This window comes from Hirundo rustica, chromosome 1 (assembly GCF_015227805.2).
Source record: "Hirundo rustica isolate bHirRus1 chromosome 1, bHirRus1.pri.v3, whole genome shotgun sequence".
Classification (NCBI taxonomy): domain Eukaryota; kingdom Metazoa; phylum Chordata; class Aves; order Passeriformes; family Hirundinidae; genus Hirundo; species Hirundo rustica.
In genome coordinates, this window is record NC_053450.1 from 95,011,232 (window position 1) to 95,037,970 (window position 26,739).

General features: G+C 40.4%; 2 protein-coding genes across 5 annotated transcripts in view; one reads left to right on the forward strand and one right to left on the reverse strand.

The window, feature by feature from the left end:
• Nucleotides 1-1,295: 1,295 nt before the first annotated feature.
• Nucleotides 1,296-12,653, forward strand: ALDH5A1 (aldehyde dehydrogenase 5 family member A1). The gene is made up of 10 exons (XM_040056347.2): nt 1,296-1,592; nt 1,720-1,803; nt 2,741-2,911; nt 3,042-3,158; nt 3,591-3,734; nt 4,606-4,749; nt 6,057-6,215; nt 7,513-7,682; nt 9,653-9,711; nt 9,866-12,653. Exons 1-10 carry the CDS (start codon nt 1,296-1,298, stop codon nt 10,069-10,071), a joined length of 1,551 nt encoding a protein of 516 aa, XP_039912281.2. The 3' UTR covers nt 10,072-12,653.
• A 1,577-nt stretch (nt 12,654-14,230) lies between these two features.
• KIAA0319 (KIAA0319 ortholog) overlaps nt 14,231-26,739 on the reverse strand; it is a 60,168-nt gene continuing 47,659 nt past the window's right edge. For all 4 annotated transcript variants that reach the window (XM_040058315.2, XM_040058310.2, XM_040058293.2 and 1 more), the window contains 7 exons: nt 26,553-26,691; nt 25,185-25,344; nt 23,755-23,897; nt 22,700-22,822; nt 21,648-21,738; nt 20,041-20,132; nt 14,231-19,218 (listed from right to left, as the gene is read on the reverse strand). In XM_040058315.2, the coding sequence (XP_039914249.1) occupies nt 19,040-19,218; nt 20,041-20,132; nt 21,648-21,738; nt 22,700-22,822; nt 23,755-23,897; nt 25,185-25,344; nt 26,553-26,691 (927 nt within the window). In that variant the 3' untranslated portion in view covers nt 14,231-19,039. The remainder of the gene's footprint in view (nt 19,219-20,040; nt 20,133-21,647; nt 21,739-22,699; nt 22,823-23,754; nt 23,898-25,184; nt 25,345-26,552; nt 26,692-26,739) is intronic.

Below are 26,739 nucleotides of genomic sequence, written 5' to 3' on the forward strand. Positions count from 1 at the left end.
CATATTGCTGACACAGCAAGCAAACAACTGCCAAATTTGAAAGGCTATTTTATACCAATGCTTTCTTTTACTGCAAATAAAGGAATTTATAGAAAGAAAGAAAGAAACCGTGGGTATTCTTCCTACGTGAATGCTGTAATAGCTCTGGGATTTGAGCAGGGTAATCAGTGCATCACTGCACAGCAGCCGTGAGATTTCTGTTAAATCCTACAGCATGGCAAAGAGTATCCTCTCAGAATTTGTCCAGCTCATGCTGTGCTTGCCTTACAGCAACTACATCCCATTTCACAAAAGAAATTAAAGCCCATTGCCAAAGCAGTATTAATAGAAAAACACTAGCTCCTGAGTTGTAGGTAATACAAATACAAATGCAAATACTGATAGGATATTGGGCACCAAAGCCTGGGTCTCATGATCAGTATTGAAAGCCCAGCTGATATGTGGGAGACACATGGAAGTACTCCTGCCAAGTGTACTGCTATGAACTTCTGGCTGCAGAGGCTGGGCACCCTGCCTTTCCCAGCCACCCTTCAGTCATGTGGCACAGCCACGCCGGTCCCCAGCGAGGTGCTGGCACTGGGCAGGGGCTTCACATGGCCCTTGTGCCAGAGACTGAGCAGCTATCAGTGGCCCACAGGCTCCCATGGGCCAGTGCTCCTTCAGAAAAGCACAAGTTAGCCAGGGGAAGAGGAGACTGAGAGCCATGAGACCTTATCACGGTCTGCAGCTTCCTCACGGAGGGAAGAGGAGGGGCAGATACTGATCTCTTCTCTGCGGTGACAAGTGACAGGACCCGAGGGAATGGCATGAAGCCGTGTCAGGAGTGGTTTGGGTTGGGCATTAGGGGAAGGTTCTTCAGGCAGAGGGTGGTTGGGCACTGGAACAGGCTCCCCAAGGAAGCGGTCAGACCACCAAGCCTGACAGAGTTCAAGAAGTATTTGGACAACGCCCTCAGGCACATGGTGTGACACTTGGTATCTGCCGTGCAGGACCAGGAGCTGGACTTCGATGATCCCTGTGGTTTCCTTCCAACACAGGATATTGTAAGCCTCCCCTCTCCCCACGAAGCTGGGGGCCTCGATGGGGCGCGGGAAATGAGGCTTCGGGAAGCAGAAGCCCCCTCCAGCTATGCTCCACCCCAGCCATTGCAGACCGGGTGACCCCCGCCGGGTGCCACCGCCCCCGTGCCCCGGCGAGACGCCGCTTCTGGCCCGGCCCCCCGGCAGCTCCTCCTCCGGGGCGGGGAGGGCGGGCCGTGCCGGGGCCGTGCCGGGGCCTGTCTCCGGAGCGCGGCCATGGCCACCCTCCTGCCGCGGGGCGCCGTCGCCGCCCGCCGCCTGCTCCTGCTGCGCCCCGCGCCGCTCGCTCCGGGGCCTGCGAGGGCCGCCAGCCGGGCCCTGTCCGCCGCCCTGGTGCGCCGGGGCGGCCTGGTGGGCGGCCGATGGGTGGAGACGGCCGCCGCTTTCCCCGTGCAGGACCCGGCCAGCGGTGAGGAGCTGGGCCGGGTGTCCGATTGCGGGGCGGCCGAGGCTCGGGCGGCTGTGCGGGCCGCGCACGAAGCCGGCGCCGCCTGGGGCCGCCTCCCCGCCAAGGTGAGCGGCCGGGGGAGGTGTCGGCGAGGGGACCCGGGGCGGTCCGGTCCGGTCGGGTCTCCCGGAGCCTCGCTTCCCCGTCCCTGCGTGCGGCGGCCACGGCAGTCTTGTCTCTCCCTCCTCCCAGGAGAGGAGCGCGCGCCTCCGCAGATGGTACGAGCTGATGATGGAGAACAAGGAGGAGCTGGCGCGGATCATCACAGCCGAGAACGTGAGTGGGGTGGCGGGGGTGGGCATCGGCAGTGCCTCGTGCTGGCGCTCGATTTGGGAAACCCAACACAGGCAGGCGACCAGTGACACCAAGTAAAACTGACAGGCGTCAACCCTCTCCCTGCGCGCTTCACCACTTAGCCGTCGTGTCCTTTTTAATAACTTTGGGCGTATTGTGCACTCGTATTGCTCTGCTAGGTCGGTGGGTGACGTTTCAAACATTCCTTCTCCGGACACGCATAAAGTGCATTGGTCTGATTATGGTGGTAGCTAATCAGAGGAAACCAGACCCCTGTTGTGCTTCATGGCATGCAAAAGCATACATCCACCTAAACCACAATCCCTGTGGCAGAAATGTTTGTGACTGGGAAAAATCATGCAAGTCTCCAAGTTGGATTCACACGGTCTGTATCACTGAGTAGTCTGGGACCTCACAAACTGGTGTCCTTTTGAACAAAACCTTAGTGGAAGATACTTCAGCAGCTCCTCTGTGTTGTGGTGTCACAGCTGCTAATGATCATTCAGTCCATGAGATCAGACCGGGGGGTAATCCAAAGCAATACTCTCAAAACAAATGACCCTGGCATAAACTTGTAACTGTTTTGCCATGATTTGTGTCTTTCTTCAGAGTGGTAATAGCAGCTAACTCAGAGTCTGTAAATAAATGCATACTACATTTGCTATTTTTCTTCCTTGTCCTGGGCAGGTATGAAGCCAGGTACAGCATACAAATTATTGACTATACAATGATGGTATGATTGAATCCTCACAACTGTTGCTGCTGCAATCATATAATCCTTTTTGGAGATAGCAGTGTGTGACAAGGGAGGGGATCATAAAGTACTCAGGAAAGAAGAGAAACTCCAAAATTACTTTAATTTGCTTACATTGCCTCTGTTTGCTGCTTACAATTTACCTTTGATCTGATTTAATTGAAGGGGAAGCCTCTGAAAGAAGCCCAGGGTGAAATAATTTATTCAGCCTCGTTTTTGGAGTGGTTTGCAGAGGAGGCTCGGCGGATTTATGGTGATGTTATTCCAGCATCTGCAAAAGACAGAAGAGTCCTGGTGCTGAAGCAGCCAGTAGGAGTGGCAGCCATTATAACCCCAGTAAGCACAGCTGAACTCTTTTGAGTCACATCAAGGTTTTCAGCTCAGTCCCCAGTTCAAAATGTCACTTACTTCTGCAAAAAAAGGAGGCAAAATTTTCCCGACTTTGTACTATTTTCTCTCTTCCTAGTGGAATTTTCCCAGCGCTATGATTACCCGGAAGGTTGGTGCAGCTCTGGCAGCTGGCTGTACAGTGGTGGTGAAACCTGCAGAGGACACACCTTTATCAGCATTAGCTCTTGGGGAGGTGAGCTTTCAGTGCTAAGCTTTACCTCAGCAATGGACTGATACTGTAAACATGGAGTCAGATGGACTTGGAGGGTACCTCTGGCCAGCTTCATGTGTGAAGAAAGAACAAACTGACTTGATGCAGGTGTTTTACTTTAGTGAGAATCTTTGCAAATTGCATCTAATGTGGTCTAGAGCCTCAAAATGGATCGGGACATTTTATAGTGAAAATATCCTTATATTTTTAATTTGGTTCTTTTGAACACACAGCTTAAACTGGAGCAAAGCTGCTCTCTCAAGCACCTGTGGCACCTGTTCCTAGTTGTGCTGAACCCTTTCTGCTTCCATTGACTTACAGACTGTTTTCTTCAAAACAATGAACAATCATTAAGTGACTATTCCTCTTACAAAATGCACTAATAATGTGAATTCTGTTTTTCTTTTGTTGCAGCTTGCAAACCAGGCTGGAATCCCAGCAGGGGTGTATAATGTTGTCCCTTGTTCCAGACAACAGACAGCAGCTGTAGGGGAAGTTCTATGCACTGATCCGTTGGTATCCAAAATATCTTTTACTGGCTCTACAGCAACAGGAAAGGTACATACCTAGACAGAATACCCTTGAAGATTATTACTGTGGTTATACTAGAAAGGTAGGGGGAAAGCGTTTGCCTTTATACAGAGCCTTCTTTTCTGGCTACTGTACACAGATTGTCCAAATAATTGTGTACCTCTTGAGATGCTGCTTATATGTTTTAGCAACAGTATTTCACAGAAGGATGCCTGTCTGCAATTCTTGATAACTGCCCTTTATTAAACTGTAATGTGAACAGTCCTGTACAAGATGTTCTTGGTTTGTATCATAAGGTAATAAGATACATACTGATAAGAACACTGAAACTGAGTTTCAAAGGTGCCATTGAAGAATGGCTTCAGCGATTGAAAGAAAGTATTAGAGGAGTAAGGGCCTGGAATCTCAGCTATTGACCTTAGTCAATAAGCAATCTTGTCGCCATCTCTAATTGAATCACTAAAACTGCAGAGTGTGGCTACAAAATGACAGAATTCTTTAGGATAGCTGTAAGCAGAATGAAGAAAGTCTGGTATCATAGCAAATCATAATACCAAATTTGGTCAGATCTTGGAAAGCTTTTGTAAGAGTAGTGTAGATTTTATTATCAAAAAAGAATAGAACAAACAAAAGAAAAGTTGACAGTATTAGTGTATAAAAACTTGACCTGACCTTAAGTTGATCAAAATCTTTCTCTGTATTAAACGTGGGGCAGAATTTCATCTTTAAGGATTTTAATGGATGAAATTTGTTTTTGTCATAGGAGATGGTCTGCCGTTGTAGAGGAGATGCAGATTATTTCCTTGCCAGAGTTAATTTTTCACTGCCTTTCATCCATGGTTCTTCTGTTCGCATCCATTAGAGGTACAGATGTGTGTGTCTCTTCTGTTGCCTGCAGATCTTACTGAAACATGCAGCTGGCACTGTGAAGAGAGTTTCCATGGAGCTTGGAGGACATGCTCCTTTTATTGTGTTTGACAGTGCCAATGTGGACCGGGCTGTCGCAGGAGCCCTTGCTTCTAAGTATAGAAACTCAGGACAGGTAAGAGTTTTTGTCCATGATTCTAGACAGTGAAGAGTTGTACATAAAGTTTAAGCTGTAAATAAGCTATTTTATGTAAAAGGAAAGCATAGAACACTTAATTGTGAAGAGAAAGGTGCTGCACTCACACGTGGCTCTAGACACTAAAGCCAGTTACCAGCAAGTCTAAATAGCAACGCTGAAGTCCCGTGTTTTTTCACAACATACATGGCAGTCAGCAGCATCACTGTTAGAGGATTTGGTTCTCTAGGACCCCTTACAAGAGCTTGAGAAGTGATAAGGCATTTTTTCATATGTTTTGTTACATAAGTTCATTGGAGAGCTAGAGCTGTGAATGATACCATCTTGCTTCAGTCTGTTAAGACACTCACAGATAGGTTTTTTTCTACAATGAGTAACTTTAAAAAATTGATAGACAAGATTCAATTGTACATTGCTTCAGATATATTTTATTTAGAATAAAAAAAAAATTTAAGAGCATTACTTCCCAGAACAGTCAGCTGAGAATGGCTGTGTGGAGACTATTCTAGCCTTACAAGTACATGTGAACATTAAGTTGATGAACTCCAGCTTTTGAGAAGCACCAAATTTTCAGTGGGTCTGGGAGGTCATTTGATAGGGAAAACTTTGCATGAATAACATAAGAAGACATGACTATAATCTTGGGAAGAAAGAAAGGAAACAAAAGTAGACAAGGGATCAGACCAAAGCTGGACAAGATCTATCATAAAAAGGCATCTCTGCTGTTGTAAAGAAAGATAAGTAGCTGTTACTTTTCACATACGGTAACAATCAAAATAGGATGCAGTCAGAGCAAAGGGGTAGCATAAATAAATAGACCACCAAAAGCACTTAGAAACAACTTTCAGGAAGAAAGCAAACTCAGACTCAGATAATAAAGGAGTTATTGAAAAAGACCCCAGATCACTAAGTGTGATTTAAGATTTTGCTGCTCAGTCCAGCATTCTGCAGTCTAATTAGAAGGTAATTTCATGGAGCTTCTGGACCTCAGTTGGTGCATGTATCTGAGTCCAAAAAACTCATAAAACATTTCCCCAGTGTGTAAGCAACTTTGCAGTGTGATATATTTCACACGCCCACTGACAGCCTGTTGAAGTTGTATTTCTAAAGTGAAATGGGTGGTGAAAGAAATGGCGTAGCTAGGTAAGGGCTTAGGATGAGGGAGGAGAGACAGGGGACATCAGTGTAGTAACCTGATTTTGTGACATGAAGGCCAGAATGAATTAATTGATGGATTAAATACAATATAAACTAATGGGGTTTTGTCTGATCTTGTTTGTTCTCAGACTTGTGTTTGCACAAACCGTTTCCTGGTGCAAAAGGGAATTCATGATGAATTTGTGGAAAAGTTTGCTAAAGCTATAGAGAAAGAACTACATGTTGGAAATGGATTTGATGCAAAAACTACCCAAGGACCACTAATAAATGAAAAAGCAGTGGAGAAGGTATAAGTAAATAGTTCATTTTTCACATCCTAATTTTCTTTTTATGATCCATATAATAACTTTACATTTATGTTTCATCTTCTTTCCCTTGTTTCATTAGAACATATTTGCAGTGTGGCTGGAATTGTGTTTTGTCCCCCAAGTCCATGTGTACATTTAGACATTTTTACACAGTTCATGTATCATCCTCTGTTTCCATTAAAGGAAAAAGGGGCCTCCTTAAGGAGAAACTGATTCCTCCTGATTACTCCCTAGCTCTTCTCAAGTCCATTCACTGAAACTGGATACACTGTGAGAGCTGTGCAGTTATCCTGCATTTCTGAAGCACTGGGATTGGCAATTTCTTTTGAGGAACAGTGTTTCTTTTTGGCAAAAGCTAGGCAGAATAATTTATCAGGGTTAAAAATGCCAGAACTCTGATGTTGTAATCACTTGAAACTTCATGTGCATGGTTGGATCTTCTATTTTGGGTGACCTGCAACTCCAGGAACATTTATTTTTTAAAAAATTCTAATAAGTCACAAGTTCTATAATATTTTACTCTTGCTAAGGTTAAAGATTGAGTCAACTGGCTTATACTTTGTAAGATATTACAGCTCAGTTGTATGCAGGCTTGGTTTGAATCCATTATACATAAATGCTGCCAGTTTCTCTTTATAAAAGAGTGGGAAAATACTCAGTTATTTGGGAGACAAAGGATACAGTCCTTGAAATTCTTAATGTCTTCCCTTCTTACATCACAAAAGTGTAGTGTGTGTATCAGGTACAACAATACATACAAATAAACACTGTATATAGTCACTTTCTGTAATTTCTGTAATTTCAAAGGACAGTATTCTAGGTGGGGATTGCTCTTATAGTTTTCTTATTACTTTGTTGTTTTTAGATGAATGGTAAATATAGGGGATAGGTAGAATCATAGATGTAGGAAAATGTTCTTACCAGTTCCATATTGAGAGCTGTTTCTCTTTCCACAGCAGTCATATACTTCCATTTCCATAGTGCTTGATCACATCTTTTCAGTCCTGCAAAGACTTTTTCTCACATTAGGTGTAGGCTTTTAATATCTACAGAAAAGTGGGGTGGGGATCATATTCATAATTTATCCCTCTGAAATTATGTCAGACTGAGAGAAACAAGAATTGAAGAGAGATTAGATAATATTGCAACTCTGCAAAGTGTAAACCTCTTCATAATTTTCTCTTAAATACTGGGAGAGTATTATTTCTTCATTGGAAAATGTATTATTGCTCATTCTTAAATGATGATTTTAAGATTTTTGTTCCGAATACCTCAGGTAGAGAAACACATTAAGGATGCAGTTTCTCAAGGAGCATCTGTTGTGACTGGAGGGAAGCGACACAGCTTGGGGAAGAATTTCTTTGAGCCCACATTACTTAGTAACGTTACAACAAAAATGCTTTGCACCCAAGAGGAGACATTTGGCCCTTTAGCACCAGTTATCAGGTAAGGTTATTAATTCTACAGTTGAAATTAACAATTAAAAAAAATATGAAAGATTATTTTTAATAAACAAGATTTGAAAGACAAGAAAATATTTTTGCATGATCATAAAAGTGTACTGGTTTTAATTTAATGAAACCGGGCAGAATCACCAATTAATGTAGAGGTTTTAGTATTTATTCTTTTTCTGTGGGAGGGAGAGATTAGGAGAAAAAGTAAAGCAGGCATAAGCTTAAATATGAAAAAAATCATTTTATTAACACACATTAAAAGAATGGAAAAAAAAAAGAGTTGAGAAGAGGAAAACTTAAACCAGAACAGAATAAAACTTTAAAAAACTCTTCCCTCCCCTTACAAACTATTAACTTTCTTATTAAACTAGGTAGAAAGACACAACTTGTGATTTTCAGTCAGTTTCACTTTTTAAACATAACCATTCATTTCTTTAGGAGAAGAGTCTCTCTAGGGTTTTTTTATGGAGACGTTTGCCACAATTTTTTGCAACAAAATAGTCCAGTGGCTCCCAAATAGTATACTTCTGCAACCGCCTAGAGTTTTTGCAGACTGTAATGTTCTATTAGCAGCCTTTTTCTTTGGCCACCTATAAGCCTTTCAGTGGATTTGGGGTACTGTTTACGAATACTTCTTTTAGTTTAAAATCATCTTCATCTCAAGGGCTAAGACCTCCTTTTGATCCAGGAGCGGGGGCTTTAAAGTTCTCAATTAAATCTCAATTACATCAGTCCTCAGTTTTGATCAGAATTAGCATTCTCCCCACCAACACTAAGACACTACAAAGAACAGTCCATTTCTCCAAATTAAAAATGTCTACTTCTTCAATCCTATTCCAATATTATTAGTTCTTTCACTCCTAATCCACTGACTTCATGCGGTGTATGTTCTACGTACCTTCTGTTTTCTTTCTTCTCTCTCTCAAGGAAGAGTTGTGCTTTTAAAGCTCCATGTTGCTAGGAAAGGGTTAAATCTGCCCAGGCCTGCAAGGGCCATGTGCAGGCCCCGGGCTGCACAGCTGAAGAAATGCAAAGCTGTGCCAATGGGGGAGGCTTTTCTTTTTTCTTTTCCACCCCTCAGTCTCATCAGCTCGCAGTTGTTATAAAGCTGCAGGCTTTCTTTCTCTGCTGCCAGCGGCAATTAAGCCGGGCTATAGCTTAGCCTCTCTTCTCTTGTGGCTCCAGGCATGTGGCCAGCATTGCCGAGCTGCAGCTTCCCCTCTCCCCCGCCAGCAGCAGGGGAAAGGGGCTCAGTTGGCCCAGGCTGCTCCCCGTGCGGGCAGCGGCTCCCAGAGGCTTGGCTGGGCTCGCCTCAGCCGCCCAGAGGGGGCAGCAGGGCCCGACCCAGACCGTCCTCTGCTGCTCCACAATGTTACCTCATGGCTGACCAGGAAGCAAGAGAGAGGTTTTCTGGAGATGAGAGTTTTAAATGTCCTTTCCAAAGTCGCACTGGCATCCTTATTGGTCAAACTAGCTGCCAATATCTTGGCTAGCTTTCTGATAGGGACCTGTCCTCCCCCTCTAATGCAGCTCTATCAAATGGGAGATGGGACTTTTGAGTTTGTCATGTGATTTACTTTTCTGACAGAGGATGAGTTGGAGCTATCTGTTCTCTTTAAAGCCTTCCCTGCCTTTGTGCAGAGCAGTTGGATGTGATGGAAGAACATACAGTTATCTCTGAGTTGAGAGTGCTGTGTAGTTGGGAAAATAGGTAGGCTTACCCATGTGAAGTAAATGTCTCAGTACCACCCAGCTATCTAGGGGGAGTAGTTTAAATTAAGAGAAGAGGTAGACACTTCAACAAAGTGTCTAAGTTAAATTAGCTTTTTAATGTGCACTTTTGAAAAAAAAAAAAATAAATTGACATTTTAATTCCCAGTAGGACTGCTTCTTGCCAGTAAGTCAGCAAGACAGCAGGTGAACTGCGGGCCTCATTTTTATTTTTTCTCTTTCTATTGACAGATTTGAGACTGAAGCAGAAGCTGTTGCTATAGCAAATGCAGCTAATGTGGGTTTAGCAGGTATGCTTCTCTGTCAGATAAGTATATTTCTGTAGTTTTGTGAGCTTTAGTTTTACAGGCTGATGATTTGGAATGTCATTAAGTCTCTTTTTCACAATATTGTGCAATTGCTCTTACTGATTTTCACTCCGCTGTCTCTGTGTCTGCACAACAGGCTATTTCTATTCCCAAGATCCAGCTCAGATCTGGAGAGTTGCAGAACGGCTGGAAGTTGGAATGGTTGGTGTTAATGAAGGCATAATCTCGTCAGTGGAGTGTCCTTTTGGTGGGGTAAAGGAGTCTGGCTTAGGGCGTGAAGGTTCAAAATACGGCATTGATGAATACTTGGAAATAAAATATGTCTGCTTTGGAGGATTATAGAAGCCTTCAAACACCACCATCCCCACAACTTGGGAAAGAGTACTGTTGTTTTAATAAGCTTCTTGAGCCAGAAATATGTATGAATGCAACTTCTACCTTCTTCAGAACTAATTAACCCTGTTCTGTGTATGTATAGAGATAGCTACAGTATTCTGTGCTGCCAAATGTTTTTACATGGTCTTTGTTTATAAATACAGTTTTTCAGCAATGTGATCACAATGTCCACAATTTTTAGTAATGAGTAGGGAGGTATGTTTATTGTTCTTGTATCATCCCTGTGTAACTGGGAGAACTTTTGAGATTTGTGCATAATGAAAGCAGACTGTTACCTATTGTAAGGGAAACTAGACCACCAGTTTTTACTACCTTAAGTATTTCAGTGTGGATAAGGGAGGCTTTGGGATGGCAGTCTCCCTTTAGAATTTTGTGTAAATACTCACACTTTCTAGTGTGATTATGTGACCTCCTTTAGAAGAAAGTGTGTGGAGGGATTTTTTGTTGGTCTTTTTTGGTTTTCTTTAATTGTTGGAGAATCTGCTGCTTACAAAAGGTGTGGAATTGTTTTGAGCCCCATCTAGGCATCCACATAGGCTAACAGACAGCTTTTTCAGCACCATTAATGCTGACTGCAGGGCTGCTGCCTGTTCAGCTTTAGGTTTTTGAGCGAAGAGGTGTACTTCGTGCCTAACAGCTTGCATGTCTAGGATGAAATATAGCCCTTGTTTGATCCCTGTTAGCCCCAGCAGTCCTGGGAACAGGACAGTCGAGGACAAAGAATTGCTGTCTTAGTGAGAAGCAGGAGGAAGATACAGGAACAACTTGCAGAATTGTAAGGGGGAACTATAAGGGTTGTGTGAATAAAGCACAAGACATGATGATACAGATAAACTCCCTCCCTTCCATGAAAAGACCATGACTCTCCTTGGGTCGAAGTACTGTCCCTGATTTAAATACTGCTCAGTGTCTAAAGGAACATAACTCACCCCTTCAAAGAAGAGAAGCAGATAATCGGTGTCTTGAATTGGATTTGCGGTTACACAGGTGAAGGTCCATAAGGGAGGAAGGTTTAAGAAACTTGGAACATGGCTCATTTGTGATCTAATAAAGATATAAATAGTGGTGGTTAGAGGTGAGGCTTTGATACATCACCTCACTATTCTGTCATCTTCAAAAGAGGATGTAAGGCTTCCTTAGTATGAAATAAACAATGTAGTTTAAACATTATTTTAATGGCAAACAAAAACACTTTAAAAAATGTGAAATGTTAATTTGGTGAGTAAATCATCACAGCAAAAGTTAAGTGGAATAATTTTTGTGTCTTGTGTTCATTATTAATAATAAATAAAGGAAGGCAATGGAGCCCTTCTTCCTATAAAGTAATGAATGTATCCTATGAAATGGAATATTTTAAAGTATTTTATCCCATTGGGCAAAGAGGTACCAGGTAACACAAGACTTGAGGAGGGAGGGAAAGCAAGCTGGAACTGAGTTTCACGGGGTTTTTGTTGAAAGCGCACATAAAGTAGCATTGACTGCTACTCCTTATTTTAAAATATTTTTTTATGGTTGTATTTGTGTAGCAGTTGAGACCAGCTGGGTCTGGAGCACATTATGTGTCAGTACTGTGTGCATCGTGCCAATCGAAGGGCAGTTAAAGGGCATTTCCTGCCCTTCCAGTAATTCCCAATGCACCAAACCTGCGTATTTGTGGTAGTGAGGACTTAGTACTGTTATTTGTGCTTGTTGTCAAGAACACAAAAAGAATGGCCTCTTTCTACACCAGTTGCAAGACACTTTCCTATCGCCAGCTTCTAAGATTACACTATTCAGCACACAGGCTGCCTGAATTTGGGGAATACAGTGTTGTGGGAGAAAGCTGTTTGCCAGCCTTGGCTACGGATGTGTTTAGTATTAATTGGAAAAAGCAATTGGGTAAAAGAAGGTCATGCCTTGGTTCCAGGCTTCCACAACATAATGATGAAGGCATAGTTACAGGTATTATACACAGGTAGGATATCTGCCACTGAAATTTGTCTGCCTGTGAACTGCAGTATAAGGTCAAAATTAAAATCATCTTATTTATGCTGTATGACAGTGTAGTATGTGTACTTCTTGGGACAGTGCAGTTGGAGGACAAATTATTTAACCCTTGCTCTCTTCACTGCAAAGTTACTGATCTGATGCATCAGTACATTTAAAATCTTAATGTCTTTTCTGATAATAGCACTTCTAATGAGTGTTTACTTTTTTTTTTAGCAAATAATACCTTTTACAATGCTTGATAACAAGCACAAACAATAAGTAATGTTTATAAGAAACTTTAAAAAATAACTTTGTCTAGCTTGGATTGTGGTTGGATTCCAGCATAATATCCTCATGTCAGTAAAGTCTACATCAGTTAAGCAAAGAATAATCAAAGTTGTCTTCATAGCAAAAGCTGGGATTCTTCAACAAAAGACTTACTTGAATTCTCACACCTCAGTTTTGTTGATTGCACTTGTGATAGTTTAGCAATTTCTGGATATTAAAACTGTGATTAAAAAAATGTTTTCAGTTAATAAATAACTTCTGTGAAAGCAGCAGATTATTGTGGTTTATTACCTTATTAAATGCTGAATTGACAAATTGACAGCAGCCGCATTAAGTTCAGTCTCTCAGATTTGTCCAGATTTTGTTCTGACAGCTTTATCACTGGAAAAGACACTTCTTTGCATCCACATGTTCATACAGTGTAAGACTTTGGTGCCCCCAATTACAGTCCCTTGACTGTATCTAAATCAGATAGATGAGACTACTTGGGCATAGTAATATGCCGTAAGTCATTTTGTATGCCAGTCTTTTATGCTGAGTCAAACATTTTATCACAAAATACATCAGTGTCCTCTCTGCTTTTGTAATGTGATTGCTTGCATAATTCTTTATTTCATTCATTAAGATGTAAAATAGAGTTTTGGCAGCTCTTTTATTTCTATTTATTTAATACAGTCTCAAAGCCTGAGAAACTCTCTTTTAATTTCCAACTTGACACAGTCACGGCCAATTTCCGTTTTATTTTCTTAAGTTACTCTTTAAACAGCTGTTTCACACACGTACACACACACCCGCCTCCACTGCCTGTCTTCTATGTGTAACAAGCTCTCAAGAAACTGTTTATGTGTTCTACTAGATGTTAACAATTTAGCTATCTCAAAGTTTTAAGTATGGTGTTCAGAAGCTCTAAGTTACATTTTAGCACTTTTTTAAAGGCTTTCCAGGTCAAAACCTCACTGCTTAGGTCCTTCCAAGGAGAACCGTGAGAAGTTAGTGGTTTAGTCACTTCATCAGTGCGTGCCAAAGTTGCTTAGCACAACTGGCTGAAGTTGTTTTGGAATCATGCCGATTATCTTCTGTTGCACCACCTACTCACAGGGATAGAGAAAGGCTACTGCTATTACCAAAATGTACAGTGTAATAACAAAGGGGCAGATTCCCTCCTTCAACAAAGGACACATGTATCTCAGCTCATTCAGCTGTGAGTATTCCCTTGCACTCCAGTGACAATGTTTTGATGCACCACCTAGACTGTGGCACCATGTACCCAAACAGGCTTAAAAAATTACTTTCACGGTGTATGATTTTTTTCCTTACAGAAAGACACTTAATATCTCATAGCACCTTTTATTATCACTATTCAGCACAAACATAATACACAATGATGGAAGGATTTTTCTTTTCTGGTTCAGAAACAAGCAGCATAACCTACTCCTCTCTAACAGCATATTTTGGGTTATATTGCACACCTGTATTTCTGATTACTGCTAAGCAGCTGACTCAAGTATGGAATCTGTTATAGCATAAGCCACAACACTTGTGAAACCATCACACTTAGCATGACAGCTGATTACTTATACACTGCCAATTAAACCAAGTAAGGACAAGCACCACATGAAAACTTATTGTGAAGTGTGCAGTATTTTTTTTTTCCCTGTTCTCTGATGTACTGCATTATGTCACCTCTCTAGTAGAAGATGCTTCTGTCAGTAGGGAGGAAAGGAATCAGCTACTGCATTGCTTTTATGTTTGAGTACAGACAAGCTATGGAAGACAACAAATGTCAATTAGCCTGGCCTGACTGTTAGATCCAATACAGAATACCATGCTTAAAAGAGTACCTGACAAGTTTCTAAAAGGAAAGACAAAACTTTATTAATAGTTACATAAATAGTAATTTCAGCTCAGAAATGGTTCCAGTTACAATGCAATAGCATTTGCAATAAATAATATTTTCTAGAAACAGATTCCTAATATAAATTCTGTAATAGCTCACCCATCCACCCACAGAGAGAAGTGCTTTCATACACAGACAAAATACAAATGTGCAGCTCATCTGCATCTGATTCATAGCCTGTGCAAAAATCATTTGTCTTTGTTGCCTCCCTCTTAAAATTTTATTTCTAAACTTTGTATTTCCCTCCTTTGCCTTGGGGAGTTAAGTATATAAAAGGTACATGAAAAGGTTTTTTCTTCGCTGCAGAAGTACAGCTAAGTATTCAAGTTAGAGATCCCTGATAACAACAACTGACATTAAGAAACTAATCCACCTCTATCCTGTTTCCCTTCTCGTGGAGGAATGTTTTCCTCTCTCAAACCTCACCTAAATGTCAGAAGACTACACTTACTGTAATTTTATTACTGCCATCCTGAAGCTCCACCTGACTACTGCACATTACCAGTATACTGGGGGCAATAGTAGTTTCACTTGAGGTTAAAGGCAGGAATAGAACATTTGCCTAGGAACTCTATTTCAAAAACATCAGACCATCTGAGGAGAGTTTGCACCAGCACAGAGAACACACACATGCAATCACTCTCTCACTGTTTAGTTCCTTGCATGTGTGCACTTCTGTTTGTCCACAGGAGACCAAGTAAAGGAGAACTGACATCATATAAGCAAACAGCTGACAGCACAAAACAGAGGCTTGAACAGTACTTTTATCTGATGCACCTGACAGTAAGACTGTTTACTAAAAGGACAGAGTTGATGATCTATTCTTACACACAAAACAAGAACAACCTTTTTTCTCCTATGCAAATAAACAATTATCTGTAATTAGACATTTTGCATTTTGCTTTGTTTTCTCTACTTAGTATGACAGGTTGGACCATAGGACAGAGAATTTACATGTGGATCTCAATAGATTTGCCAAGGTAAACTTTGTTTCATACTGCAGTACGATTTTGGTTTGCAGGCATGAAAATTTCATGTTGTGTATGTACTGCATTGAATACTACAATTGGGTACTGAACCTGTTTAATGCTTAGGTAGTTTTTTTCCAAAATACACTCCTTACTTAAAATGCAAACAAAGTCAGTCCTTTTATGTAGCTGGACAGTCCCTGCTTGTACATGTAAAACCAAGATGCAAATGAAAATCCAGTGCTTACACTTCAAGGCAACAAGGCATTGCAAGTATCACCACACCCTCTGCCTTCAACAAGAGGCAGTATCTTAGTCAGTCAAATAATCTTAGTCAGTCAAATAATTCAGTCAAACTGAATTATTCTTTATTTTCAGTAGACTCTGAGCCACACAGGACAAGCTCTATCTGGTCTTCTCTGCTTTTCAGTGCAGATGGTCTTTTGGGAATAGCCCCATCCCTATTTTACCAATCAGCTACCAGTACTCTTTCTGTATGTGAAGGAAAACAGTCTGCAGAAGTAAACGTGAGGACTGAGAACCCACTTGGAACCTATAATAACCCAAATCAAACAGTTAGAATCCAAATTCTGCCATTGTGTTTGCCCCATTACAGACAGTTTTCTGACCCTTTCATTCATGGTATGAGCTGACATTCTGAAAGAAAGCAGTAGTTCTAGAAGTAACAATTATACTGAATCAAGATAGAAGGCTTGCTATAGTCTCTCCTAAATTCCTGACATACATGTGTTTGGCCAAGTGACACAAACGTGATACCACAAATACACAGAGCCAGCTTCTGTGCAAGTGGCATATATTAAAAGCAAGCCTGCTTTTATGGTAAGACAAGTAACTTCTCTTTCCAAGCAGCTGGAATAACCAAACTAGTAGAATCAGAAGCAGCTGAAAAATTTGAATGATATTCAAATTTGAAAACATAGCTTGAATACTATTAGCAACAAAGATGTCAAAGTATCATCTAGAGAACTGAATTTACTGATTCAACCAAACTTCAACTTGCTAGGGCCTTATACAGTGAGAAATCGGTCAAATATTTATTTGTTAGCGTGAGGAACACCTAGTAAATCATGCTTACGTTATCATGGCCCATGAATTTAGCAGAGATCCAAAAATCTGGGCCCACCAGTGTGCATCTGTGGGCAGGGGAATAGTCCTGGAAATTCTGCAGCATTAAGGAATGCTGGTTTATGATTCCTGGAGTTGTTTTACTGGAGAAACAGTTTTTCATTTTGGTGGGGTTTGTTTGTTTGTTTTAAAAAAGATATTTCAATACCTTCAAAGAAGAACACCCTAGGTTTTAGCACTGGCTTTAAAACATAAAATAAATCCAAAAGACCTAAGTCACTAATTTCACAAAACTGACAGATACTGCTGACTACACTGACATGTCCTAGAAGGTAAGCTTATAGATAAAGGCACACTGGAGACAGTTTTTAGCAGAAGCATCAATGGCAGCATGGCACTTACAAACTTGAAATTATTTAAGCAACTTATTTACTTGTTTAAAAATACATATTTTCAAGAGAATAAATCCTACTAAAACATTCTGTGTAGTTGTTCATAATGGATTAAGCCCAACATTTAGATTTCAAAGGAAAGAAATAAATTATTATTTTGAGTGGGCTTTAACTTTTTTTCAGGAATGCTTTAAAGTGAACACTGCTTTTATTATGTTCACACACCTGGAGCAGGAACTGAAAGACATCAGAAGCTGACCTTGCTTTTTTTGACCAAGTTATTTAAATATATATATGTCTGTATATATATATATACATACACATGAACACTCTCAAGAAGAGGGAGTGTGTGATAAAGTAGATTTGTTTCGAGAAATAGCCTAAACTCTCCATACACAGAGTTGAAACTTGGTTACTGAAGAAAGGAAATCATACCATTCATACTGCATTTTGCTGGTGCATATGTCAAAAACATAGACAACACCTCTGTTAGCCCTTTTTAGGTCTTCACAGCATCTCCCACCACAATGATTCCTGCAGCCACACAAAGATCTCTAGAAAAATGCAGGGCTGGACACAGGGTAAATATTCCTCCGTGCTGAATTAGTAGCCTTACGGGTTGTTGACTGCACTTGAGAATCAAAAGTATGAAACAAGTTATGAGCATGCTATGTTGCTGCAACTTTTGACAACTGATTTCTTCCAGCCTAGATAGTTCTGACTGTTTCCCAAGTCCACCAAGAAGAGAAGCATAGAAGCCACAGTATTCAACCCAGCTACTCTTGTGTCAGACCACTAATAAAGGATAGAGAAAGCCCTAAAATTCTCTACCACTGCATTAAAAAACAAAAAAAACCCAAAAAAAACCACCAACCAAAACAAAACAAAAAAACCCCACAACCAAAAACCCCCAACAAAACAAAATCCCAAAACATTTTTTTAAAAGCTCTTCAAAAATGCTCCCAGAGGAATGTTTTCTCCATCAAAACACATCATTCCTCCATCTCAGCCCTAGACTTCAATATATCAGTAGAGGACCCCCAGGAAAAGCTGATGTCTTGGCTAAATGGTACCACTGATAAAGATGCCCTGACAAGTAAGGCCTGTGTATAAAAGTCAGGTCTTCAGTTAGGGATTTCAAAAGCAGTACTGGAGCCATGATTTCAAAGCCCAACAAGCAGACTGTAAAGAAATTACCCAAATTGTGAACAAGAATGTCAGAACTCCAATACACCTACCCCTGCCAAAGACCTAAAAGGATTTCTTTAGGCCAACACATCCAGTCACTCAATAGCCAGAGAGGAAAAAAGTCAATCTCATGTTCAAGCTAAAATATTGCTCAGTACTGACTACCATGACAATTTGCCACAAACACTTCTTTGCACACGTGCCCAGCACATTTTGAATTGAGCACTTGATGCTGACAGATGAAAACTCACCTCAGCTGAGCATTCAGTCTTAAAAGGTCCAGAGCTCCTCAACATGATCTAAAAAGGTTGTTTGGGTTGCTCAAAATGCTTCTCAAGGCGCATCACACCAAGTCCTTCCTGCTACAGTTTCCCGATGGACATGGCAGAGCCAAAGCAACTTTATCATTACAGAAACAACCTAAGGCTGGATTTCCCTGCAGACACCACACCTATGTGAATACAGGGAATGTTGCATTAACAGGACACATATACCATGTTATATTACCATTGATCCACTGCAACTGCTCTAGTTGTTAACTTTCTCTGAAAACAAGAATGTTTTCACCCAATAAACACTACCCTAGAAAAGGAAGTCACAAAGTACAGCTGAATAAAGACAATGCACTAAAAATGCTCTTAGTGCTTCCATCTTAAACTGAAAATTAAGATGGAGCCTGTGGCCACATATTGCTCTCTATAGTTGTAAGAAACTTCATTTATATTGGTTTTTGCTGTTGCAAACAACACCACTTCTCAGAGCATCAGGAGCACATATGAATCTGTATGCCATTTTTAGTTACCATAGTTTGTAGCAGAACAGCTCTGGCTGTTCTGTCACAGCAGTGACATAGAAAAAAGGCCTTCTGAAGTTCAAACATTCAGCACAGAACATACAAGAAATAAGATGTGCTTTTTCTTGTTCCTATAATGATGACAACAGGAGTTAGCTGACCATCTGATCCTTTCTTCCTCCTTCTGCCTTTCCCTATCTGGGCTAAAAATTTACCCTTTAATCTGCAATTAGTTGGTATTTTAGGAAGATTTTGGTTCTGGAAAAAACAGAGGTGGGCCAACATGTCTCAGATGTGTTACACCAATGTGTTCTGTGCTTTAACCCTCATTCAGTTATCTGTCTTTGGAGTTGTAGTTGAAGGAAACTCCATTTCTGATGGATCCATTTATAAGCGTTCTAGAATTCTCTCTTTCAACCTTTTCTCTGCTGAAGATAGTGTCCTGATCACTGTCAAACTCTGACTCAGAGACCATCAGACTGGAGTTGTGTTCTGTACTTCTGTGTTTTATACCTGACAATAAAAAAAGCAAAACAAACTCATTAGAAAGGCTTGGGGTTTTAGTAACTTCTAACAACCTTTTCCCCAGCTGTAATTATGGAATGTAAGTGAAAACATTCTATGCAGTGCAATGTAACAGCATACACCAATACAAAAACTGGCTTAAGAAGTTATCATATATCATTTCAGACACTCTTATTCTTACTTCATTGCAGACCTAACAGTTTATGACTCTTAAATGTGAATATAGGTACTTAAATGTAGTTTAACAACTAGATTATCTTAGTATATACCCAATGTATTTTTAATATCTTGAATCTGGAAATCAGATGACCTCATTAACATGAGTGGCAAAGAAAGGTCATGGTTTCTACAGAGAAGCAATTTTTCAGAATAATTTTATTTCCTTGGATTCAAACATTCCCTCTGCTAAAAACTGAAAGTCAGGTAAATTAAAAGATATGTAAACAGCAGCTGAAATCTATTGATGTCTAACAGGGCACTGATGGGTCAGGAGGGAAATGCTGTGCAGCAACAAAAACAGCTCCAAATTAAAGCATGTGCAGAGGAGGATGGCTTACAAGGAGAAAAAAATCTGTGGAGCAACTGGACGTTCCAAATTAAGATAAACTCAGAACCTCAGAGCAGAGGCTAAGCCCAAGGCTTTATTAAAGAAATTAACTGATTTTCCCCCAACCACTTCACTGTCTGTTTGTCTCTGCCATTCCCAAATTGTAGGCCTGCTTCTGGGCTCCTCCTGTCTACAGGTATCAATTCAGACACATTGCCTCCATGCTTGATGGGTGAGCTCCCAAGCTGCCATATAGCTCATACCATATTTGGGCCGTAGTTCCATTCTCTCCTGTTCGTCTATGTTATCTAGGATGGTATATTTTGTTTTCTTTCTTATCTTTGTCCTCTTCCTGCTAAAAAAATAGTAACCAAAAAGACATTTAATTCTCACGCACACACATAAATCTGTCCCCCCTTCCTTTTCATATACCTACCCCAATATACAGAATGTCATTGTACTTCCTTACTTCCACTTAAAATTATTTCCATATATTCCATATGAATAAGACAGTTGTACAACATGGACAAGACGGTATAGTTAATTTGCACTGATAATAGAAAGATGAAGAGAGTAAGGCAGATTGATTTGTTCTCCTAAGCCACAATTTGTTCAATTTCAACATAGCAGATGAATATTCATGTGCCCCCCACAGTTCACAGTGGAGAAGCTGAACCTTCCTGCTCAGCCAGCATTACAGCAACAGCCAGCCTTGGCCTCCCATCCATGATCTCCTGTAGAATTCATCTGGCAACTCAAAGTTTTTAAAACCTCCAATTCTCCAGCCAAATCTTGAGTCTACACTGTCTTTTTCATATAGTTTCCACAAGGAAAAGGGAATCACTTGACATTCTGTCCCATGCTGTAATTCCCTCCTCTTTTTCATATGGATCTATATCAATCCGCCCTCACTCTCAGGCACAAGCCATATGAGGACAAAGGACAGAAGCAGCTGAACTCATTAAAAAAATCCCTCATATAATCATCCAATAGACACAAGCCTGTGAGGCTCCACCCCACACTGTGGGAGTAGAATGGGACACACTTTACTATTTAAAGTTTTCTACTAACAGCACTGTTCCTTCAACCAGAAAAATAAAATTGGTATCAACTCCTACACATCCCTTACATACTGCAAAGACACCCTAGAAAAATATGAAAATCCAGAAAGATTTTGATGGCATTTTATTTTTTGCTAAAATCTGAACGAGCTATGTATTTGCTGAGCTGTTTGAGCTGCAGCAAAAACACTTGCTCTAGTGACAGAACTTGCAGGGGCTTGTCACTTGAAAGAGCATTTCTTATCAGCTCACTAGGAAAGACTGGAGGGGAGGCAAGGAGGGAAACAATATTCAGTAGTATGAATGCTCTTGTTTAAGAAAAGAGAAAGCAAGAAGTCTGCTTGACAGAGATCATTGTACTCCTTGCCTGTGAGCCACATGCCGCCTGGCCACCCACCCTTCCTCTCTAAGGGAGAAACCAGACTGGGAGCAGATCCTTTCCCATGGCCTAGAACATTCCTACTTCAGTGACCCTCAGGGTGTCCCTTTTTTTTCTTAGCGTAGAGTACCTGCAAGACTCAGTAGGAGACTGAAGATCTGCAGTATACTCTCAGCATTTTAACATTAATTATCACTTAATATGAAGGATACTGCAACATTAACTTTTTGGTTTTCATAAGGCAGAAGAACACAGACACACAAATGGATGCCCCTTTTTTTTCAAAAGAAGCGTGTGTCTGCAGAAACAGCAAGAGGAAGTTCCTCACATGTCCAAAATGAGCTCAGTGGTTTAGTTCTATGGACTGGAATAAAACGTGGCAGTTGTGTGCAATTTTTGCGCATACTCCATCGAAACACAAATTATGTACCTTTTACAGCAGCAGATGCAGAACCAGGCAAGTCCTACCATGACCACAATCAAAATAAAAACAGATACTGTGACATAGAGTATACTCCACTCTGAAAAAATAAACAGAACAGTGTTTTGTAAGGTCATATGAATAGACTAACTTGTAATAAAACTCTATTAAAATAACCAATCTTGAGGAATGGGGAGTGGCAACAGGTATGTAGGAAAACTCAGCACCAACATATTCTTAGATAAATTCCTAAAAATCTTTAAGCTTTGAGATTAAAGTGCACATTCAAAAATTTTCTTCTTCTCAAATACCTTTTACTGTCCCAAGATATTTGAAGTCTACGTGAGAACTGACAATTCTGCAAAGGGTCATGGTTGCTACCTCAGTTGTCATTTCCCTGACTGAAATAAACAGAGGTACTCTGGGTCTGGCACTTCAAGTCTTCAAAAGAGGAGCTGATTAGAGGTAGATCCTTTTACCTGCACATTCATATTTATAAATCCAGGAAAACAGAAAAGGATACAGAAAGACGTGCAATTAATTTGAACTCCAACATGTGTATACTCACAGTTGTCAGTGTTATCAGGTTCTAAAGGTCAGTATTGGTCAATCCAGAACACTGATGTTTTCTTTGCTTAGATCAAATCATACTTCTGGCATAGAAGCATCAAACACCCACTCAGAAAAACTGAAATTGCTGCCTCTTTCCCAGCTTTGCAACAGTCCTACTCAAAAGCTTTGTAATGCTCATGTTATTCAACAACCCCTCTAACTGGCCCCAAATTATTGCAAAATCTCCCTCCCATGACCAAATTTTCACTTTTTTTTCATTAAATAGTGATTCTCTGTAAAATTTAGGCTACTACTGTCAAGATATCTTTGCAAGAAATTATTCAAATATCTTTCTACAGGAAGGTATTGTTGGGCTGGAAAACAGAGACTGTTTTAGTCTTGCCTCAGCATCTACCTCGTTAAATATTCCCCACTCTGAGAACAAATAATCAACAGTCTCACATGACAAGAAGTTACTCTTGAAAGACATCCCACAAACCCAAACTCACCACAATTACTCTCTCCATCATTTAGATAACGATGAATCAAGTTTTCCATCCACAACTGGTAGCAAATGCATCGCTTTGTTATGGGGTCACAGTGCCCATGTCCAGAACATTTCAAAAGACAGGCTAAGAACAGAACCAAACACAGGGTCAGTTGTGTAAATGGACAACTTGTCATACATCCTCTTAATGTTAGGCTAGATTGGTTGGAAAAGCATCTGGCCCTTAACACAGTGATATGTTTTGAAACTCCTTTTCCTCTGGGCTTATGTGTCAAATAGATCTACAATCTAGCAGACTGCTGGCTATGAGGAGAAAGAATGCAATCAGAGTATATTTATAATAGAACAACCACCTTTTCAACCAGTAAATAAAGACAGAATTTACTACAAAATCAGTGACTATTTTATCACCAGAGCTTGCTTACTTTGTTTGTACTTGTTGTGTCCTGATTTTAAATTATGGAGAAGTCATGTCTGTAATACCTAAAGATCATTAAGGATTGACATTACTAGTGAAGCTTAAAATAAGCTTAGAAGTTCAAGCATCTTTTTGGGCAAAAGAAAGAAATCATTATAGGAAACCCCAGTGGCCTGTGTACATTGCAAAGAGTAGAAGACTAGGGGGTAACACAGTGATCACCCATTTTGCCTGACACAGGCAGACAAGAACAAGTTAGATTACAAGACTATTTACTGAACTCTAAAAGCCCTGAAGGAAGCAGAGACATGAAACATATCTACTTTATGGCTATATTAAATTTTGCACATCTTCTAAGAAAGAGTAGTATGTAAGGTATCTTCATCCCCATTCCACAGGCCTTACTGATGCAGATGAGATTAAGATGTGCTTTTGTCCGCTAATACAGATGATGTCTTTTAATCATGAAACAAATTATGAAGCATTTTAAGTACTGTCCTCAACATCATCTTTTGTAAAGTTACACCCACCAAGCCCAGACACCAGATGGCAGAAAAACTTCATGCAGTGTTTCCAGGTGCTGTGTTAGCCAAATGTCTGCAATGTTCTGAGATGAGCAAGCACAATCCAAAACATACCAGCTGTGTCAACTCGCAGGACTTTAAAAAGCAGGAAGTCAGCCTTCTGTTTCAAAAGCTGCATGTGCAGAGTCCGTGAGACATCTGATGCCTTGATCACTGCGGAAGGATGCCCGTTCTGCACGTAGAACACAACTGCGGTGCTGCAGGAAGAACAGCTAAGGTCAGGACTGCTGTCACAGATCACTTTTGTCAGGCATTCAGCAATAAAGGATAAAGGCATACAGCATTTAGTCTTTTTTGCTTCTGGAAAGCCAATGTCACCACTGATAAAGATTAGAGAACTCTGTGGAGCAGTCAGCTGATCTTCATTCTGAGCTGGGAGCACCATCAGTTCTTGGGATTCTCAGTTTCATAGAAGACAGAGGAGGATAACAGCAAATATAATTCCCTCCTTGGTCTTCCTGACTTTTGTTTAAGAAGTATGTATACACATTTTTTTTCTCCACTCTCATGCAGAGCCTGAAGCACTCTGAAGCAATTTCACTAGCTTTAAGAAACTGAATTTTATATAAGAAAAAGCTCAGAAGCAAGGGATCTGAAGTACTTCATGTGTAAGCCCTCCTGCCCTGTCATCCACAACTTTTAAGTTGGGTGGTGTTGATCTCACCCTGTATCAGACACTTCAGGGAACATTTTAATTTGAAAAGCTGGGATTAAAAATATCATAGCTATAAATGGTAGACTTTCCACACTGTGTTTTTAAACTTTAAGAGGCTCCCCAAGAGCTAAATCACCAAAATGGGTTTTAAATTACCAAGTAGTTGACAAGAAGTAATTTAAAGCTAACTCATGTAAACAGGTTCTACCAATCATGCTGAGAAGTTTCTTTGGGTACAGACAGCCATCTCTAGGACTCTACACCGAGCAGAGGCAGTATTTCTTCTTCACAGTAAAATACCGCATTTAAGAGAATCCACTGTGGAGTTTTCTGTGCAAAAAAATGGATTTTTATCACCAGTTACCAGGGAAAATGTTTAAAAAATATTAAGAATCTCAAAACCATGGAGAAGGAAAAAGGGGAAATAAAATAGGTTTGATTAAATAGAGCTGGAACCTTATTTTGAAATACAATACATGCTTCACTGTGAGAAAGTCTGTTTATCTCGCTCCATCCAGCATTTGGAAAAAACAGCAGCACTGTATTGAACAAAGACACTGAAATATACATGCATACACTTTCTTTAAAGGAAAAAGTCTGTAGAGAAAAAAATGAGATTTTTTAAAACATAATACTTCAGTTCTGAGCCTCCACAGAGTTTACTTCATCAGTTTTTTGCCACAGAAGAAATTCACCTGTTAAAGTATATTCTGTTGAGAAGTATAGCATTTTTTGTCATCTTAGAAAAGATTATTTTGCAACTAATTATGTGCTGTGGAGAGGCAAAGAAAATGACAAGTCTTTCTGGCACAGCAGGGCATCTTTGTACCTTATGTCTGAGTAGGCTTGTATCTTCTGAACTTTGATATCTGAATCCAAAACATTCAGCAGTACAGCCAACTGTCTCACCAGAGTGTCCTTCTGCTGCTCACTTAGCTGCCCCACTCCAACCTGCAGGATCAGCTCCACCAGACCACTCCTTTTGGGATCTGACAGAAGAAGAGCATGCTATTTCTTCAGAGCCTGGCAAGTGTTTCAGTACTAACATGCAGTACTTGAAAGTATTTATTAATACTATAGCTTTCTGCATGAGACTTATCACTGATAAGCCAACTCTTTTGTGTTCTCTAGAAAAGTACTCAGCTTATCTTGTCACATTCTCTATGAAACAAACCTGGTGGGTCCTAAGATAGTAACTCATCAACAGAAATAAAGTACTTCAGGGTGCACTTTCAACATTTACACATTTCCGTGTGGAAGAGCAACTTCTGCTCTCCTAAATGCTGCCATCCTGGTCAGAGGTGAGCACCAGAATGAGCCCAATTACCAAGTTCCCTGCTAGTTATCTACTACTGACTACCATCCAGGAAAAGGGAGCCAAAGATGGACTTGTATTGTAGCATGCAAGACTGAGCAAGCCTAAATGAGGATGGTAAATTTGAGAAATATCAGGTATATTTACCCTGCCTACCCTAACAAACTGAGGTTTCTTTTATATACAGTGCTTGAACTTCCTGAGTGCCTTGCAAACAAAACAAACTTCACAGATATCTCATGAGAATAATGATCCAATTACTATTACTACATTCAGCAATAAACTGAGGAACAGAAATAAAATCATTGCCCAGGAGCCTGATCAAACAAGGTATCTGACAGACCCAAGATTTCAGACTTTTTTCCTGAGACTTTAACTTCTATCATTTAGCTATTTCACCTGCATTTACAATTCCCTGAAGTTCTTTGAGGATTTTTTTGGTCTCTCAGGATGAAAGAAGAAAAACAAACAAAGCCACACTTTTAGTTATCAAACAGCAGCATTTGTACTTAAATTTAATGGTCAGCTCCCATCTCTTTCTATGGGCCAAACTAATTAACAACCAGAAAAAGAAATAAAAAAAACTACAATAAATCAGAAGCAGTAACAGCCTAATGAAAATATTAACTAGTCAGTGTAATTTTTATTTATTTATGGTCCCAGCTACAGCAACTGTAGTAAAGGATCTTGATGTCATCTTTTAACACACTTGGGCCTGGGTCTGTAAGAAAGTGGAAAGAACAGTAAGAAGGTAGAAAGAGAGAGACCTGTTTGCTCTGTGTTTTAATGTCAGAGATTCTCATCAACATCAGAATAAATAAGTGAAAAGGAGAACAAAGATATGGTATTCACAACATGTCGATGACCTTTTAATTGTCATACCAGGCCGCACTTCAACAGTTGCTGAATCAACATCTGAGTCTCCCTTAGTATCCGTCACTTTCAAGTGGAAAATATAGGTTCCTTCCACAAGATTAGTTAGTTGTAGTACTGCCTCGTGGTCTGAGCCATGGATCACATCCTGCAAAAACAAGGTCCTGAATCATTTCACCCTCAGAGAAAGATGCAG

Coding starts and splice junctions, on each gene's coding strand:
- ALDH5A1 (XM_040056347.2), top strand. CDS start 1,296: ATGGCCACCCTCCTGCCGCGGGGCGCCGTCGCCGCCCGCCGCCTGCTC. Junction 3,159..3,590: donor CAGCATTAGCTCTTGGGGAG/GTGAGCTTTCAG, acceptor CTTTTGTTGCAG/CTTGCAAACCAGGCTGGAAT. Junction 4,750..6,056: donor AGTATAGAAACTCAGGACAG/GTAAGAGTTTTT, acceptor GTTTGTTCTCAG/ACTTGTGTTTGCACAAACCG.